The sequence below is a fragment of the Micromesistius poutassou genome, assembly GCF_964030765.1.
Source record: "Micromesistius poutassou genome assembly, chromosome: 21".
Taxonomy (NCBI): Eukaryota; Metazoa; Chordata; class Actinopteri; order Gadiformes; family Gadidae; genus Micromesistius; species Micromesistius poutassou.
The window spans coordinates 7,079,169-7,093,425 of NC_140291.1; the positions used below are offsets into that span (position 1 = coordinate 7,079,169).

The following is a 14,257-nucleotide window of genomic DNA, read 5'->3' on the forward strand; positions in this document are numbered from 1 at the left end:
TCTCAAACTATTTAAAACACAATGGAATCTAAAATATGATTTGAATACCATTTAACAACAAAAGATTGAATATCAACACTTAAAAATTGTATCTGCACTTCTGTTCCAAAAGAGAATAAAACACAAAAAAACACTGTTCTGCATATCTATATGAATCGGTCACTATGGCTATAGTCTACGACAGTAACCGTAATCCAGCTCGGAGGGGAGTATGTCCTGGAAACGCACACACTCCTGCTGATAGCGGTGTCCTCTGTCAGCGCTGCCACACCAATGACACGAAACAGGCCGACATGTGACCTGAGACACAGCGGGGTGGAGCTGACCTTTCCAATGCAAGTCCACTTCCTCAGTCAGTGGAGCCGCGATCGTTTGCTTTTGTCTGCTTTCACTGTTTCATGCACCACCCGCTGAGGCTTGCAGTGGGTTTCAGAGGTCCTCTGTGAAGGACTTATTTTACATGTCTAAGATTGATTATTATTCATGCAAAAGGATTGAGTTATCAGAGGTGCACACACACATACTCAGTTTTCCCTCATGAGAGATACAGTGAGATACAGTAGCTCAGTGAACTCAGGCTTATTGTGTTGGTCAATCTGTAAGAATTATTGAACAATATCAATATTATTACATTTCCAAGAAAGAATAGGTAGGAATATTACGTTAGCAACTCCAGGGTTCATTCACAATTTCAACGCCACCTCACTTCATTTAGGTCCATGTTGGAGTAAAGTCACTTTCCAACAAATTAGCCCATTTAGGGAGGTGTTCTTTTCCCAGACGAAACGTTCTGAGGTCAATCCCCAAAGCCCTGGGCTTCTCGCGGATGTGCTGTCTTTAAAACATTTGGATTTCGATAGAAGAGTCTGCTAAATGACTAAATAGTCAAAAGAGTTCTGCGAATGGGGTACCACATTTTGATGCTGTGGGAGGGGCAGGGGGGGGGCTGGGATCTGATTTATTACGTGGACACTTGGATAGAGAATATCGGTTGGGCGTAAGCTCAGGACCTTTTTTTCAAATTACACTTTTAAACACTGCTCTGCCTTTCGGTCTCCAAAGACCGGAACTGCACCTAAGGGCGAACAAGAGGCCTCAGGCAGCCGGCCTATCCTTCAGGTCCAGATTAACTCGAGGCTGTCGGAGCACGATTATTCCTTAAAGGGGCAAGAGCTCGTAGATGGGTGACCTGCCCTCTTGCAGAAGCAGGAGGAGGAGCGTTGGTGGTGGTGGTGGGGGTGGGGGTTGAGGGTGGGGGTGGTGGTGGGGGGGGTCCGGGATCAGTACTCCCACAGGGCCGAGCTGTTGGCGCTGAGTCCGTCGCCCTTCAGGGTGCCCCCTTGGTCTCCGCGGAGGTATTTGCCGTTCTTGCCGCGGACGGCGATGCGGCCGTGCTCCGGGAACTCCAGGGTGAAGTCCTCCGGGGTCTCGCCGTCGGCGCACACCAGCCCGCCGCTGTTCACGTACCAGAACCGCCCGCTCACGCCTGCACGGGGACGGGCCGAGACAACGTATAGGGTGTTGACGTGTGACCCACTGGGCGGGGTTCCAATCATAAGGGTGCCAACTGTGATCGCAACTATGTCACGTCAGTTGTCTGTGTTGAGGAGGAACCATGAATAAACTGAAGGCCCGTAGTGTGCTTTAGGATGTGTATGTGTGTGTGTGTGTGTGTGTGTGTTGTGTACCTTTGATGTGGTACGCCCCGTCGTTGAAGCTTAAGGTGAAGATGTCGTAGACAGATCGACTGGCGTCTAGCGTGTTGGAAGTCTTGTGGTGGCAGATGTAGCCGTTCTCCCCTTTGAGGATCAGCATTGGTCGATTGATCAACTTCAGATTGAACTGCTCGTCTTCGCCTGGTCACATGAGGGCAGCAAAGGAACAGAGCGTAAAGATAATGGTTAAGGTTTCACAGAGTGCAAAAAACATTAAAGAGATCAGTTCGATAAACAGGGGCTTACCAATGGCGTCGCTAACGGCTAGTAGCTGGCCATTTTTCTTGGTGCAGACGTATTTACCGTTGTTGGCTCGTAGCGCCATTCTGTTACCCAGCCACTCCAGTGCGAACATGGTGTCGGCTGATCTTTATTTTAGAGGGTGACAAATGTTAAAAAAGGAGCATAAAAGTATAAAATAAAGCAGAATTAAATAGTCTTCATACAGGCTGATATCATCATAACTGGAGATACTTTTATTGTACTCAACTTTCTAACAGCCTACTATCGCCGACCACCCGGAGAGACTCAGTAGGCCTACAATCTGTCGGTGTGTATTTATTATTCAACACATGTGCATGGGGTTTATCCCTTGTGAATTAAGGCACATCATGTATTTATTATCCTCTCTCTCTCTTTGCTAGTAAGTGACTCTGTGAACGATCCCCACCCACTTGTCCGGAGTTCCCTGTGGCGTCTCTTACATGTCGGTGGCCGTGGTCTGTATGCCTCCGTGAGCCACCAGGGCCCAGTAGTTCCCCTGACTGGTCCGGAAGATGCACTTCTTCGTCTCCCTGTCGATCTCCATCTGGAACGTCTCCATGTCCGTCTCGTCTTCCTGATTGGCCGACAGGCTGACTCCTGGGAATAGTCGAACGAATCAGCATTTAACAAGCAGGGCGGTCGGAAGTCATCAAAATGCAGAACCTCACCTTACCTGCTTTACCCGGCGCTCAGTGCTCACAAGGTGGGGGAGATATCTTTTTGAATTGAACGCAGTTTGACCCAAGTGGCGTATTTGATTTACTTCATTGTAAACAAGGTGAAAATAAAGCCTATGACTCCGTTGACCTCCGCTGCTCTTCATTGTGTTTTCAGCGCGGCTGTAGTGGGCCGACTTGTGGACCCCACCTACTTAGCGGCGGGAACACCGCAACACAACTCCTAATCAGCGCTGTATTGTTATGTTTAGCTTCAGCCCAGCGTGGGGTAGTGTGTAATCACGCGCGTGATCCTTGAATGTTGGGCACCCTTAAAAGTGGCTCAGACCGGGCATAACCCCCTAGACCTGGCCTATGCTCACTGATTGCTGAATGAAGTGTATGGGGGGGGGGGGGGGGAGGGGAGGGGAGGGGGGTTGGGTGACACAGCAAGAGGCTCTGCATACCGCTGACCCCCCCCCCCCCAACCCCCACCCCCGCCCTAATCACAAACACCATCACTTATTATTCCATCTGGGTCTCATCTACCTCCCTGGCTGCAACTCAAAAGCTCACCAGTGTGTTTGCTCCAGCTGTACGTTGTTAGACTTAATCCCATACCAGGATACTGTGTTTATTAATACAAACATGCTCTTTGTATAAAAATTGTACATCTAGGTCCACACAGGAGAAAGCTCACACAGGTGGACGCAAGCGTGTATGTATCTTGTGAGCGTTTCAGAGCATATGTGCAAAGCCTAGCCAAACGAAAGCCTGGTACACAAAGCACGGCCGACCGAAGCGTATTTACAGCAATACCGTAATGGCATGGCTCCACGTTCTCTAACAATAATGATCACCGTTAATGGGTTCCGTTGTTTTTTTATGAATGACACTGCTTAATTAACACCCGGGCACAAAATAGGCACCTTTTGACTGACAAAACAATTAGTGAATATAGCTTAGAATCCAATTAGTTTCACATGGAACTCTCACTTGGCTGAGAGCTTGTCATTATCAACCCAAGAATTTGAATGCATGCACACACGCACGTATGCACACACGCACACACACACACACACACACACACACACACACACACACACACACACACACACACACACACACACAGGGATAATGCCCTGGTTGAATGCTGCTTAAGGGTCGGTTGTGTGGTAGCCAGGTGGTGAAATCTGTTATTATGGCTGTGAAAGACATGGCAAATCTGTTCTAATAGTTACTTCTCTACTTCTCCCTAGATCTTAACATTATGATAATACGTATTTTGGGCCAAAGCTGACTCATGACGTTCCCAGACATCCCTGGACAGATTGCAGTAGAGTAAAGAGTCCCCCCCCCAAAGCCCCCCCCACCCCCCACCCACTTTTCTTTCATAATCCTTTAATAACCCGTTATTCCTCTATCTCATGCTGCTCTGCTCATCTGGCCTCCTCTCTCTCCCTCTTCTATATCCGTCGTCCTTCTTGTTCACCTCCCTGCCCTGTTTTCCTTCCCACCTTCCTGCCCCGGCCCTGCCCCCTTCATCACTGTGATCAATCCAATCATAATTGGACGACGATCCGCACAATCCTTTCCCTTGCAGTTCGATGAAGGTGTAAATAGGGAACAAGAGAGGATTGCGTGTTCTGGGTTTAGTAGGTCGAACTGATAATCACCGGTACCGCTGAACCAAAATCGACTGAAGAATTAATAAAGTCTGCATTTTTTTTTTTCAAAATCCACAAATGTACGACTGTATAAATGGATGAATCAACGCTTTACGCAGCCCTCTAGCTGTACCAGTGTGTGCATGTGTGCCCAGGGTGGTCCTGGCTTGTCACCAAGAGGTCGGTCACTTTCTTGTCTTTCACTGACGAATCACAGTCTGTGGACAAGTCCATTCATGTGATGTGTATTCACTATAAGCCCTGTAAGGACACAGTTGCCTGAGTGCACACACTCGCACGCACGCACACATTGGATAAACAGTTCTTTTCAGTCTACACTGCTGATTAAACTATCTGTTTGAATGGAACCACTCCCTCCTCTTCCCCGTCCTCTGTGCTTTCTATGCGCTATCCAAAGAACCATTGTCCCCCATCATCTCTCTCTCTCACTCTCTCCCACTCCCTCCCTCTCCTCCCTCCCTTTCATCTCTCTATTTCTCAATCTCTCTCTCATCCCAACTCAATGTCATGCTCTGTTTATCAATTTAACATGTCCATTTCACACTAATCCAACTGAGAGAGACGAGTATGGGGGCGGTTTGGGGGGTGGGGGGTTGGGTGTGGGCTCAGCTGATCTCTCGCCACACCTATCTGACGGACCGAAAGACAAAAGAAGAGAGATGGAGGGGTGGGGGTGATGGTGGTGGTGATGGCGGTGGGGTTGGGGGTGGTGGTGGTGGGGGTGGGGGGCGTGAGGAAGATGGAGATGGAGGGATGAGAAAGGGCATGAAATGGAGAACGTGGGAAGAGATTGGATAGGATGGAACCCAAGCCATGAATCCGGAGATATCAGTCACAGCACCGGGGACTAATTTATCTGAGAGACCATCTCTGACCCCCCACCTCCTCCTCCTCCTCCTCCTCCTCCCCCTCCTCCTCCTCCCCCTGTTCCTGCCCCTGGTCAGGCATACCAAGCAGGCTCTCTGGCCACCATGGAGACACACGGCAGGGTGCGGTACATGTAGATGATGTGGAGCTCTGTATCGCGGTAGCAGAGCTCTCTGCATTGCTTATGTTCCTCACACAACACGCTCAGGGAATATTTACAATTTTGGGGATGTTGACATACACAAACACACACACACACACACACACACACACACACACACACATACACATGCACATGCACACATGCATATATCTTAGAAGTGAAACATTTTAGACCAGTTGCAAGTTCAAGTTCCACTTTTGGGTGTTGTCCTGGAACTGAAGCAGGCCTGACTAATCAATCAGCGGTAGATGGCTCTGACATCCATTATTAATGGTAACGTGATGCGTACCAACCCCACTATCGCCTATTTTCTCCTTTCTTTCAGCCTTCCCATCTTTCACTATTGCATTTTCCTTTCCTGTCTAACCCTCTATTCATCTTTCTCTCTTGTCTGTTGCTAGTCCTGGGGCTTTGAGAAGGTATGTGTGTGTGTCATTGCGTGTGTGTGTGTGTGCGTGTGTGTCCAAGTGCTTTCTAAGTATGACACCATTGCTTGTGTGCGTGTGTGTGTGTGTGTGTGTGTGTACATGGGCGTATTCAAGCTTTTTCAACTCTGTACTCTACATGCTATGTGTTTAGTACGTATGCCTGTGTGTGTGTACGTGTGCTTGTGTGTGTACGTGTGTACTCCCCTCCCCATCTCCTTTTTCGAGGGATCACAAGCAGGTGATGAGAGAAACAACGGCAAGGCCATCTCAATTGACAACACATATGCACACACACACACACACACACGCACACGCACGCACGCATGCACGCACGCACACACACACACACACACACACACACACACACACACACACACACACACACACACACACACACACACACACACACACACACACACACACACACACACAGGGCCAGGGACATACAGAGCAGAACCAAGAAGCAGAACCATGGAAATCGTTTTGTCTGTGTGTGTGTACTCCTTTGTCCCTGTAAGCTCCCACACAGAAAATGCAATGCAACAAAGAAATGTCATTGTTCAACCACTTGTTAATGCTAACATTCTTACCATGTTTGCACTTAAAATAGTCAGCATGACACCTGGGCTCCCTTGGGCTCCCCAGCTAAACTGGTTGATTTATGTGCGAACGCACAGGGTGACAATAGGTGTACCGGGCTGTCTACCTGTCTACCCCTCCCCACCACCACCTGCCCCTATTGTCCCTATGTCCTCTGAGAATCCCTCTGCACTGTTATCCTGGTGTCCATTCTACTGTGTGTTTGTCTATCTGTCTCTCTCCCTCTCTCTCCCTCCCCTATCTATGTCTCCCTCTGCATTGCTCCCCCTTGGGATTCATATTTTTTTTTACTTTTCTTCTCTTTCCCCATTCATTTGTGGACTGGGTTCATCTCACTTCCTGCTTCCTGTCGCCTGGCCCCTCCTCTCCCCACTCAGCTTGTGATCCTTGTTCTTTCGTACTTTCCTGTTGTTTTGCTCGTATGCCTCATGCCCAACTTGCAATGTCTGTGCTCCTAGCCACGTTGGAGTAGAAACCCCATCTCTGTGTCTTTTTACCTGTTGGGGTTTTAGACCAAAAAGACGGCGAGTCTGGGAGTGACCACAGAATTGCATTGAATATTAAAGCCGCTTGAGATGTGTGGCTGTGAGGACTACAGGAACGCGAGCCTGACTCTGTCTCTGGAGCATCCATTATGTAGCATTTCTTTCCCTGTGTTTCACAAATGTCATGTAAAATCTCCCACCCCACCTCCCGCAGTGTGACCTCCTCCACCTTCTGGGATTTGTGTACAACCTGAGCCTACACGTGCTCTCTGCGCTCCCAGGACCCCCTAACACCGAGAGAGACGCTGTGAGCGGGTCGGGCAACTCCCAGCAAACTTTTTGAATCGTGTCCGTTGCATTTTGACAGTGTTGTGGGGGGGGGGGGGGGGGGGGGGGGGTTGCATCCTTGGAAGTCGTTTTTGTAAAAAAAAAAAGGTTAAGCCACATTCTCCTTCATGTCCGTGCCTGTCTATCAGGGAGAGAACGCTGACCGGTGCGCTGCCACTGCATCCCTTAACCAGGGTGCCCGCGAGGGGGAGAGGATTTGGCCCAGGTAAAGAATCAGCTAGGGTTTCCAGACCTTCTATGAACTGGGGCCCGACTCCATCAATAATTCAATGTGCTCACCTCAGCTCAATGTTGGCAAACCAGTGGGACCGTGCGTGTGGACAACTGTGTCAGGGAAAGAGAAAGCTTTTGTTTGCACAGGACAAGTGTACACGTAGAGAGAGAGGAAGGGGAGGGGGGGGGAAAGGGGGAGAGAAATGGGAATATTTTTTGCATGTGTGTGCATGCCTGTATCGGATACTGCCTCATTCTTTCTCAGTAGCGTCTTGCACCTCGGTACATTTCCGTCAGTGCATTTACATAGAGTACACAGAGAGTCCGAGTGCAAAAACCGGGACAGGCAATAGCGACGACCTGAGGCCACTGTCGTGTATCTTGCTGTATTAATTCCTAAAATCTTGGCCATCACCCTGCCGTTACCGCTAATGCAGTTCCGGTATCACAACACACGACAGCGCTTTGGGAATCCATGTTTTGTTACAATGTGCGTCACAACCATTATCCCCCCCGCCCTGTGGCTATACAGATCTCATAACCAATCAGTTTGCTGTGTGTGTGTGTGTGTGTGAGTGTGTGTGTGTGCGTGAGTGTGCGTGTGTATTTGTGTGGGTGCGTGTGTGTGTCTGTCTATCTGTCTGTCTGTATGGGCGTGCACGTGTGAGTGCGTGTATGTGTGTCTCTGTGGGTGTGTGTCTGTGTGTCTGTCTGTGTGTGTGTGTGCATGTGAGTGTGTGTGTGTGTGTCGTTAGTCATTTGGTTATTGCCTCCAGCCCCTCACTACTCTCCACGAACAATGACGAAGCAGCGATACAGTTACAGCATTCAGCGCCTGGCCGGGGTAACCCTAGCCCACAGACAAGAATCTGCCGCCCGCCGACCAGTGTCACGGCCGTGTATGGCCCGGTGGTGACAAACGCTATTGGTCTCGAACCCAAACCGCTTTCCAATCCTCCAGTCCTTTCACCCATTTGGAGCAGCGACAGGAAAGGACCTCAGGGCGAGGTGCCCGGGGTTGGCCCCATACAGCGCTGGAAGGAATAATCCAATCTGACCGGCGTGTTGCTGCCTGTTGTTTACTTTACTGCAAATTCGAGCTGTGTCTTATTGTGTGTCTGTGGGCCGGAACGAGAGGGGCGGCGGTAATCCATCAGCCCAGCCGTGGGGGGCTGACCGGCCTGCGCGCTGATCAGGTCCAAGCTGATCAGCGGAAACCCACCCCAGCGATAGACTGAAGCAAAAGGGAAGCGGCTGTATCAGAGGTCACAAGAATGTGTAGTTAGTTGATGCTAACCTCGGTTTTAAACATCATGATGTTGATAGTTTGTAGAGAGTTATATGTTTGTTATGACTCTCAGTTTGACAGTGACAATTTGTCACACTTACAGAAAAAACATTTTTGATGGGGGATGCGGGGGACAGGGGACGGGGGATGAGGGGACATTTGTCTCTCAGTGAAAAAGGTACTGAGTTTGATCCCCCCAATGTCAGCACCCATCCTTGGGCAAGATGGCTAGCCCCTGAGCTGAATATTAATATCAAATAGGAATGTAACACAGATCAGTATGGCTTGCCCTCAGTCATGTTGATTGAGAGAATACTAACAATTAACAAACTTAACTTTCCCTAATCCACCCACCTATTTTGGATCAAACCCTTCATTCCAGCAAACACTTCAGTAGTGCAACATCCAATGTGACCCATCCCCAACCCGGGTATCCTGGAAAGATCTGAGAGGCTCGTCATATTGTGGATATGCAGATTAAGGCCCACGAACACCAAAGAACACATTATCCATAATTACCACCCCCATCAGCTGCCAATCACCGGAGAGTAGTCTGCTCACCGTCGGCCTGTGAATATTCATCGCGTCAGTCCATTAATGTAGTTCCTGTACATAGAGAGGCTCGGTTTCCCGTGGGGTGTATCAGTGCACTGTATAATGGTAGACCTGTAGTGGTAATTGTAGTAGTGGATGAGGATGTAGGTAGTGGTCACTCTACTCCCTTAGGTGAGTGCGTGGGAGTTAAGTGTATGCTCGCCTCACCTTATCATTAATCAAGTTCCACCGAAGCAGAGTAAGGTACTTTATGTGTACCGCGCGTGGAACTTGAAATGTGTGATTCTCTGCAGGCAGTCACTCCATGAGTCAAGGAGTGTTAGGGAAATGAGTTTGTGGTTTGATCTCTGCATGTGTGTGCCTATTTCCTCGCCTACAACCAGCTTTTACATGTGTTGGGTGTTCGATCCCCAATGTCCTCAGACTCCCACTAGGCATCCTTGAGCAAGGCACCTCACCCCCAACCTCGCTCCTTCCAAATCAACTGTCAGTCGCTTTGGATAAAAGCGTCTTGCTTAATGACCAAAACAGGGTTCACATCATTGAAGGTGTACACGCCCCCCGCGGCCACGACGCACTCTACGTACGTCTGCTCTCATCGGCCTAGGTTCCTACCTTGCCTTATGGACACGTATCGCCGATTGGCCGCCATCAGCACCACCTGCGGGTGGCTCTCCTCCAGGTCAAACAGCTCGTCCTTCCCCGGCTTGGAGCAGCGGCCGGACCTCAGGGTGCCGGTGGGGCCCATGGGCGACAGGTACTTCCCCTCGCAGTCCTTAAACGCCAGCTTGCCGCACTTGAGCTCCAGCGTGTACGCGGTGGCCTTGCCGCTCAGCGCCACCAGCTTCCCGTCGTTGCCCAGGAAACGGCCGTCGCTGGTCTTGAGGCCGTAGCTGCCGTCCCGGTACACCATGATCAGCAGGGCCTCCACGCCCCACGGGATGTTGCGGTCCACCGCCACCTCGCCGTCCTCCGTGGCCAGGTGGGCGTAGCGCTTGCGGGCCACGGAGAGCAGGTTGACCTGCGGGTGGAGCGCCAGGTGGAGTGCCCACAGCTCGGCGTCCGTGATGGCCTGGGCGAAGCAGGACAGGTAGTCGCGGGAGCCGCCGAAGAAGCGCTGGTGCCGCTCCGACTGCAGCGCCCAGCGGCCGTCGGAGCGCGCCGCGATCAGGAAGCGGCAGTCGGAGTGGCGGCCATCCGCCTCGCAGGTCACCCGGCCGTCCTGGTCCGAGGCCAGGTAGCGGCCCAGGTGGCTGCGCAGGTAGACCACCTGGCTGTCGTGGGACTCCTGCTCCAGGGTCCAGATCTGCTTCTTCTTCAGGCTGGGCGCCGAGGCGTTCACCTGGAGGCGACAGGGGGGGGGGCGAGTGAGACGTGAACACACTTGAAAAGAACGTGACTTCACTTTGAATGTTGCGGCTCGGCGCCTGACACTGTGGTCGGTGTGTGCGGCACAGTGCGGCTCTTCATGGGGTACAGGAAACAAGACAGTGCAAAGGTTAGGAGGGGTCTATATATTTCTAATAGCCTCCTATAGTCAGTGCAACACCTGGATGTCCGGTGTGTTATGACACGGCATATGCTTGTACCTTAAAGCCGAAGGCCTCTGCAGTCAGGTAGCGGCTCTCATAATTGATGAGGCCAAACTGCAGCTTTAAGGGCCGGTTCCCATTAGCAGGCATGATGACCTGCAGTCCAGCAGCAGCAAAGAACAGGAGACGGGAGAGCGGTTAAATAACGGCAAATAGTTGTCAGGCAGGAGGTGAGACTACAGAGAGTGATGAAATGAGAAAGGCAGAGGGACAGGAAATCAATTCATTAAGGTACAGTATATAAAGCAACTCACCAGACCACAGACCACTACCCACCCCCGCCCTTTCCTACACCCTCCCACAACCTCTGACTCCTTTCTAAGACATTCTTCCAGCCTCCTAATTTACTTACTGTGGTTTTGTGGCTTCCTTCACAGCACGTTCCGGCGTTCTAATTCCAGCTTCCAGGTTTAGGAAGTTTCTCTTTTTTCCCCTTTTTTTTTCTCACTGAAAATATGTTTTTCAAATTCTGTCTCTCTCTTTCGCTCTCTTGTTACCTCGCTGGACTGAATCCTAGTCCTTCCCCTCTCCTTGGCCCAAATTTTCTATCTCTCAGGGCCGTTGTCGCTGGCTACTCCTGGTTGCCCCTGGTTACCCCCAACTTCCCCCTACAACCCCTTCTAATCTGGATTAATATCAATGAGGTCCCAACGGTTAGATCCGGAATGACATCACCAACGCTGTCCCTCTCTCCCCTCTCTCTCTCTCTCTCTCTCTCTCTCTCTCTTTCTCTCTCTCTCTCTCTCTCTCTTTGTACCCCCCCCCCACTGCCCCCACCTCTAGCTTGCCCCTGGATCAGATGCAAATAGCATCCTACTACTTCCCCCACCCCCTCCCCTTCGCACCGGCTATCACCTGTCTGTTGTCGTGGTAACACAGGTGTCACTCTTTCACCGAGGGCGATGGCCCTGAGCTCAGAGAAGGGTGCTCTTCACTCTGGTGGTTGTGCTTGTAGCCCGGGGGTCCGGCGGCGTGGCGGTCACAGGTGCGGCGAGAGACATGTTCCGTGTTCGGTTCCTGGATGCGTTGCCACTGGTTACATTTCTTCTTTTTTTTTTTTTACTCCATGGCGTGCACTGCAGAGCACCGAGACCGACGGCTGTCACTTTGCTGAGCTGACAAAGACTCTTCTTAGTCTCTTGTAGAAGTCTGTTGTCCTTAAGCTCACTCTCTCTCTATCTCTCTCTATCTCTCTCTCTCTCTCTCTCTCTCTCTCTCTCACTCTCCCCATATGTGTGTAATCCTACCTTTCTCTGGCTCTTTATACTGCTCTACTCTCTCGTCCCCGCCTCCCTTTATCACGCGGCGGTTTATACACAAAGACGAGGTAACTAGAAACAAGGCACGTGCACGCGTGTGTGGGCCGCAAAGGCACACATCTTGAAACAACAGTCTTCAAGATGTGGACACACACACACACACGCGCACACGCACACACGCACGCGCACACGCACACACGCAAATGTTTTGCAGATGCACACATAAACACTTTTTCGTCAAAAGTCCAAATGCAGATAAGCACATACACCCACACACCCACACACACCGTGCACACATACATACTTACCACACAAACACACATGCACACGGCCATGCAAATGCAGATACACACGTGCACATACATGCAAACACATTTTGTTCAAACGTGTTTGCATGTATGTGCACGTGTGTATCTGCATGGGCAAAGCAAATGCAGATATGTACATGAGCATGCACGCATACACACACACACACACACACACACACACACACACACACACATACACACTCAAACAGATGGACAAGGCAATGCAAATACAGATATGCATTCATACACGCAAACACACACACACACACACACACACACACACACACACACACACACACACACACACACACACTCATACAGGGACACACAGGGAGAGTTGTTGAAACCAGAACGCTGCCTTATCCTTGGGGGCGGTAGGCCAAGGCAGCTCCTCTTACATGCCCCAGCCTGGGATTCATTACACAGCCTCTCTGATGGCAGCCTGCTGGGTCAGGCTCTCCAGAGTGGGCCTGGGTGTCAGAGAGGTGGAGCTAGTGGTGGTGGGGGTGAGGGGGGGGTGAGGCAGTGAGAGTGAGGGCGAGACTGAAGGATGGCGGAGGAGAGGAGCAGAAGGATGATCACTGTAAGGGCTGTTTTTTAACAGGTAAACTCAGTGAGCAGTTGAGCTCAGTTCTTCAAACCAGGCTAGTCTTTTGCCATTGCTGTCCCTAGCCATTGCCCTCCTTACACGTGCAAACATGCACACGCGCACACACACACACACACACACACACACACACACACACACACACACACACACACACACACACACACACACACACACATACACGCAACCCCCCCCCCCCCCCCACACACACACACAAGCAAACAAGCACTCAAAGCAGTCGTTATTCCAAAACATTCTAACTAAACTATTCACTATCCAGTTCTTCTTAATTACGAATCTACGTGCCCTACTCTGCATGGCCAACAGAGGGTGCTCCCGCTCTGTAATTCAACACGACGAACAAGACACGTGCACGTCGTTCCATATGCCTTTGATCAATTTGTATCACATTTATTCTGAAGCATATTCAAAACACATGAAAAACACTTTTAAACAAAAGGCTCTTGCCAAAGTGTGTTCGTCCTTCTCCTCAGCGTGCTTTCTTGTACGTCAGAAAGCCCTTCTCTCTCTCTCACACTTTACTTCTTCAACAAAACACTCAGAACACAGAATGAAATCACAACACAGGACTAACAGAACCAAAAGTCTAATGTGCTCAAGAGAAACAGACAGACAGACAGACAGACAGACAGACAGACACAGACAGACACACACACACACACACACACACACACACACACACACACACACACACACACACACACGTGCACGCACACACACACACACACACACAAAGAAAAAAACAGCTTTCACACATAGTATTCACTAATAAATAACAAAAGGCCATCCACTGCAGTGCTATTGTGATCGGTGCTATTATTTTCATTACTATGACTATTATCAGGGTAAGTGCAGTCCCCTCCTTGTGTGTATCCTATCCCACGCATCATTAGCTCCCCCACTGTGGCCCCGGGGGCCCGTGTCATCGTCTGTTGATGCGGCCGGCGCCCCGGTCGCCATCGGCATGCCGACGCCTGTCAATAGCCAACCAGATGTTTTAGCGGTGTCACCCACCCTCCCGCCAGCACCACCAGCACCACCACCACCGACACCACCAGCATCTGCGACACCCTCCCAGCACTGATACCACCACCCTCCCACCACCACCACCACCACTACCCTGCCTCCATCACCACCACCACCACCCTCCCTCCGCCACCACCCTCACTCCCAACACCACTACCCTCCTCCAACACCCCC

The 14,257-nt window shown here is 50.7% G+C and overlaps 1 protein-coding gene across 1 annotated transcript; it reads right to left on the bottom strand.

Moving 5' to 3' along the window:
- Window positions 1–1,280: 1,280 nt before the first annotated feature.
- fscn2b (fascin actin-bundling protein 2b, retinal) lies at window positions 1,281–10,952 on the bottom strand (the record flags this gene model as incomplete). The annotated part of the gene is made up of 6 exons (XM_084485691.1): window positions 1,281–1,486; window positions 1,689–1,856; window positions 1,962–2,083; window positions 2,420–2,576; window positions 9,886–10,612; window positions 10,860–10,952. 6 exons carry the CDS (start codon window positions 10,950–10,952, stop codon window positions 1,281–1,283), a joined length of 1,473 nt encoding a protein of 490 aa, XP_084341817.1.
- Window positions 10,953–14,257: the final 3,305 nt, after the last annotated feature.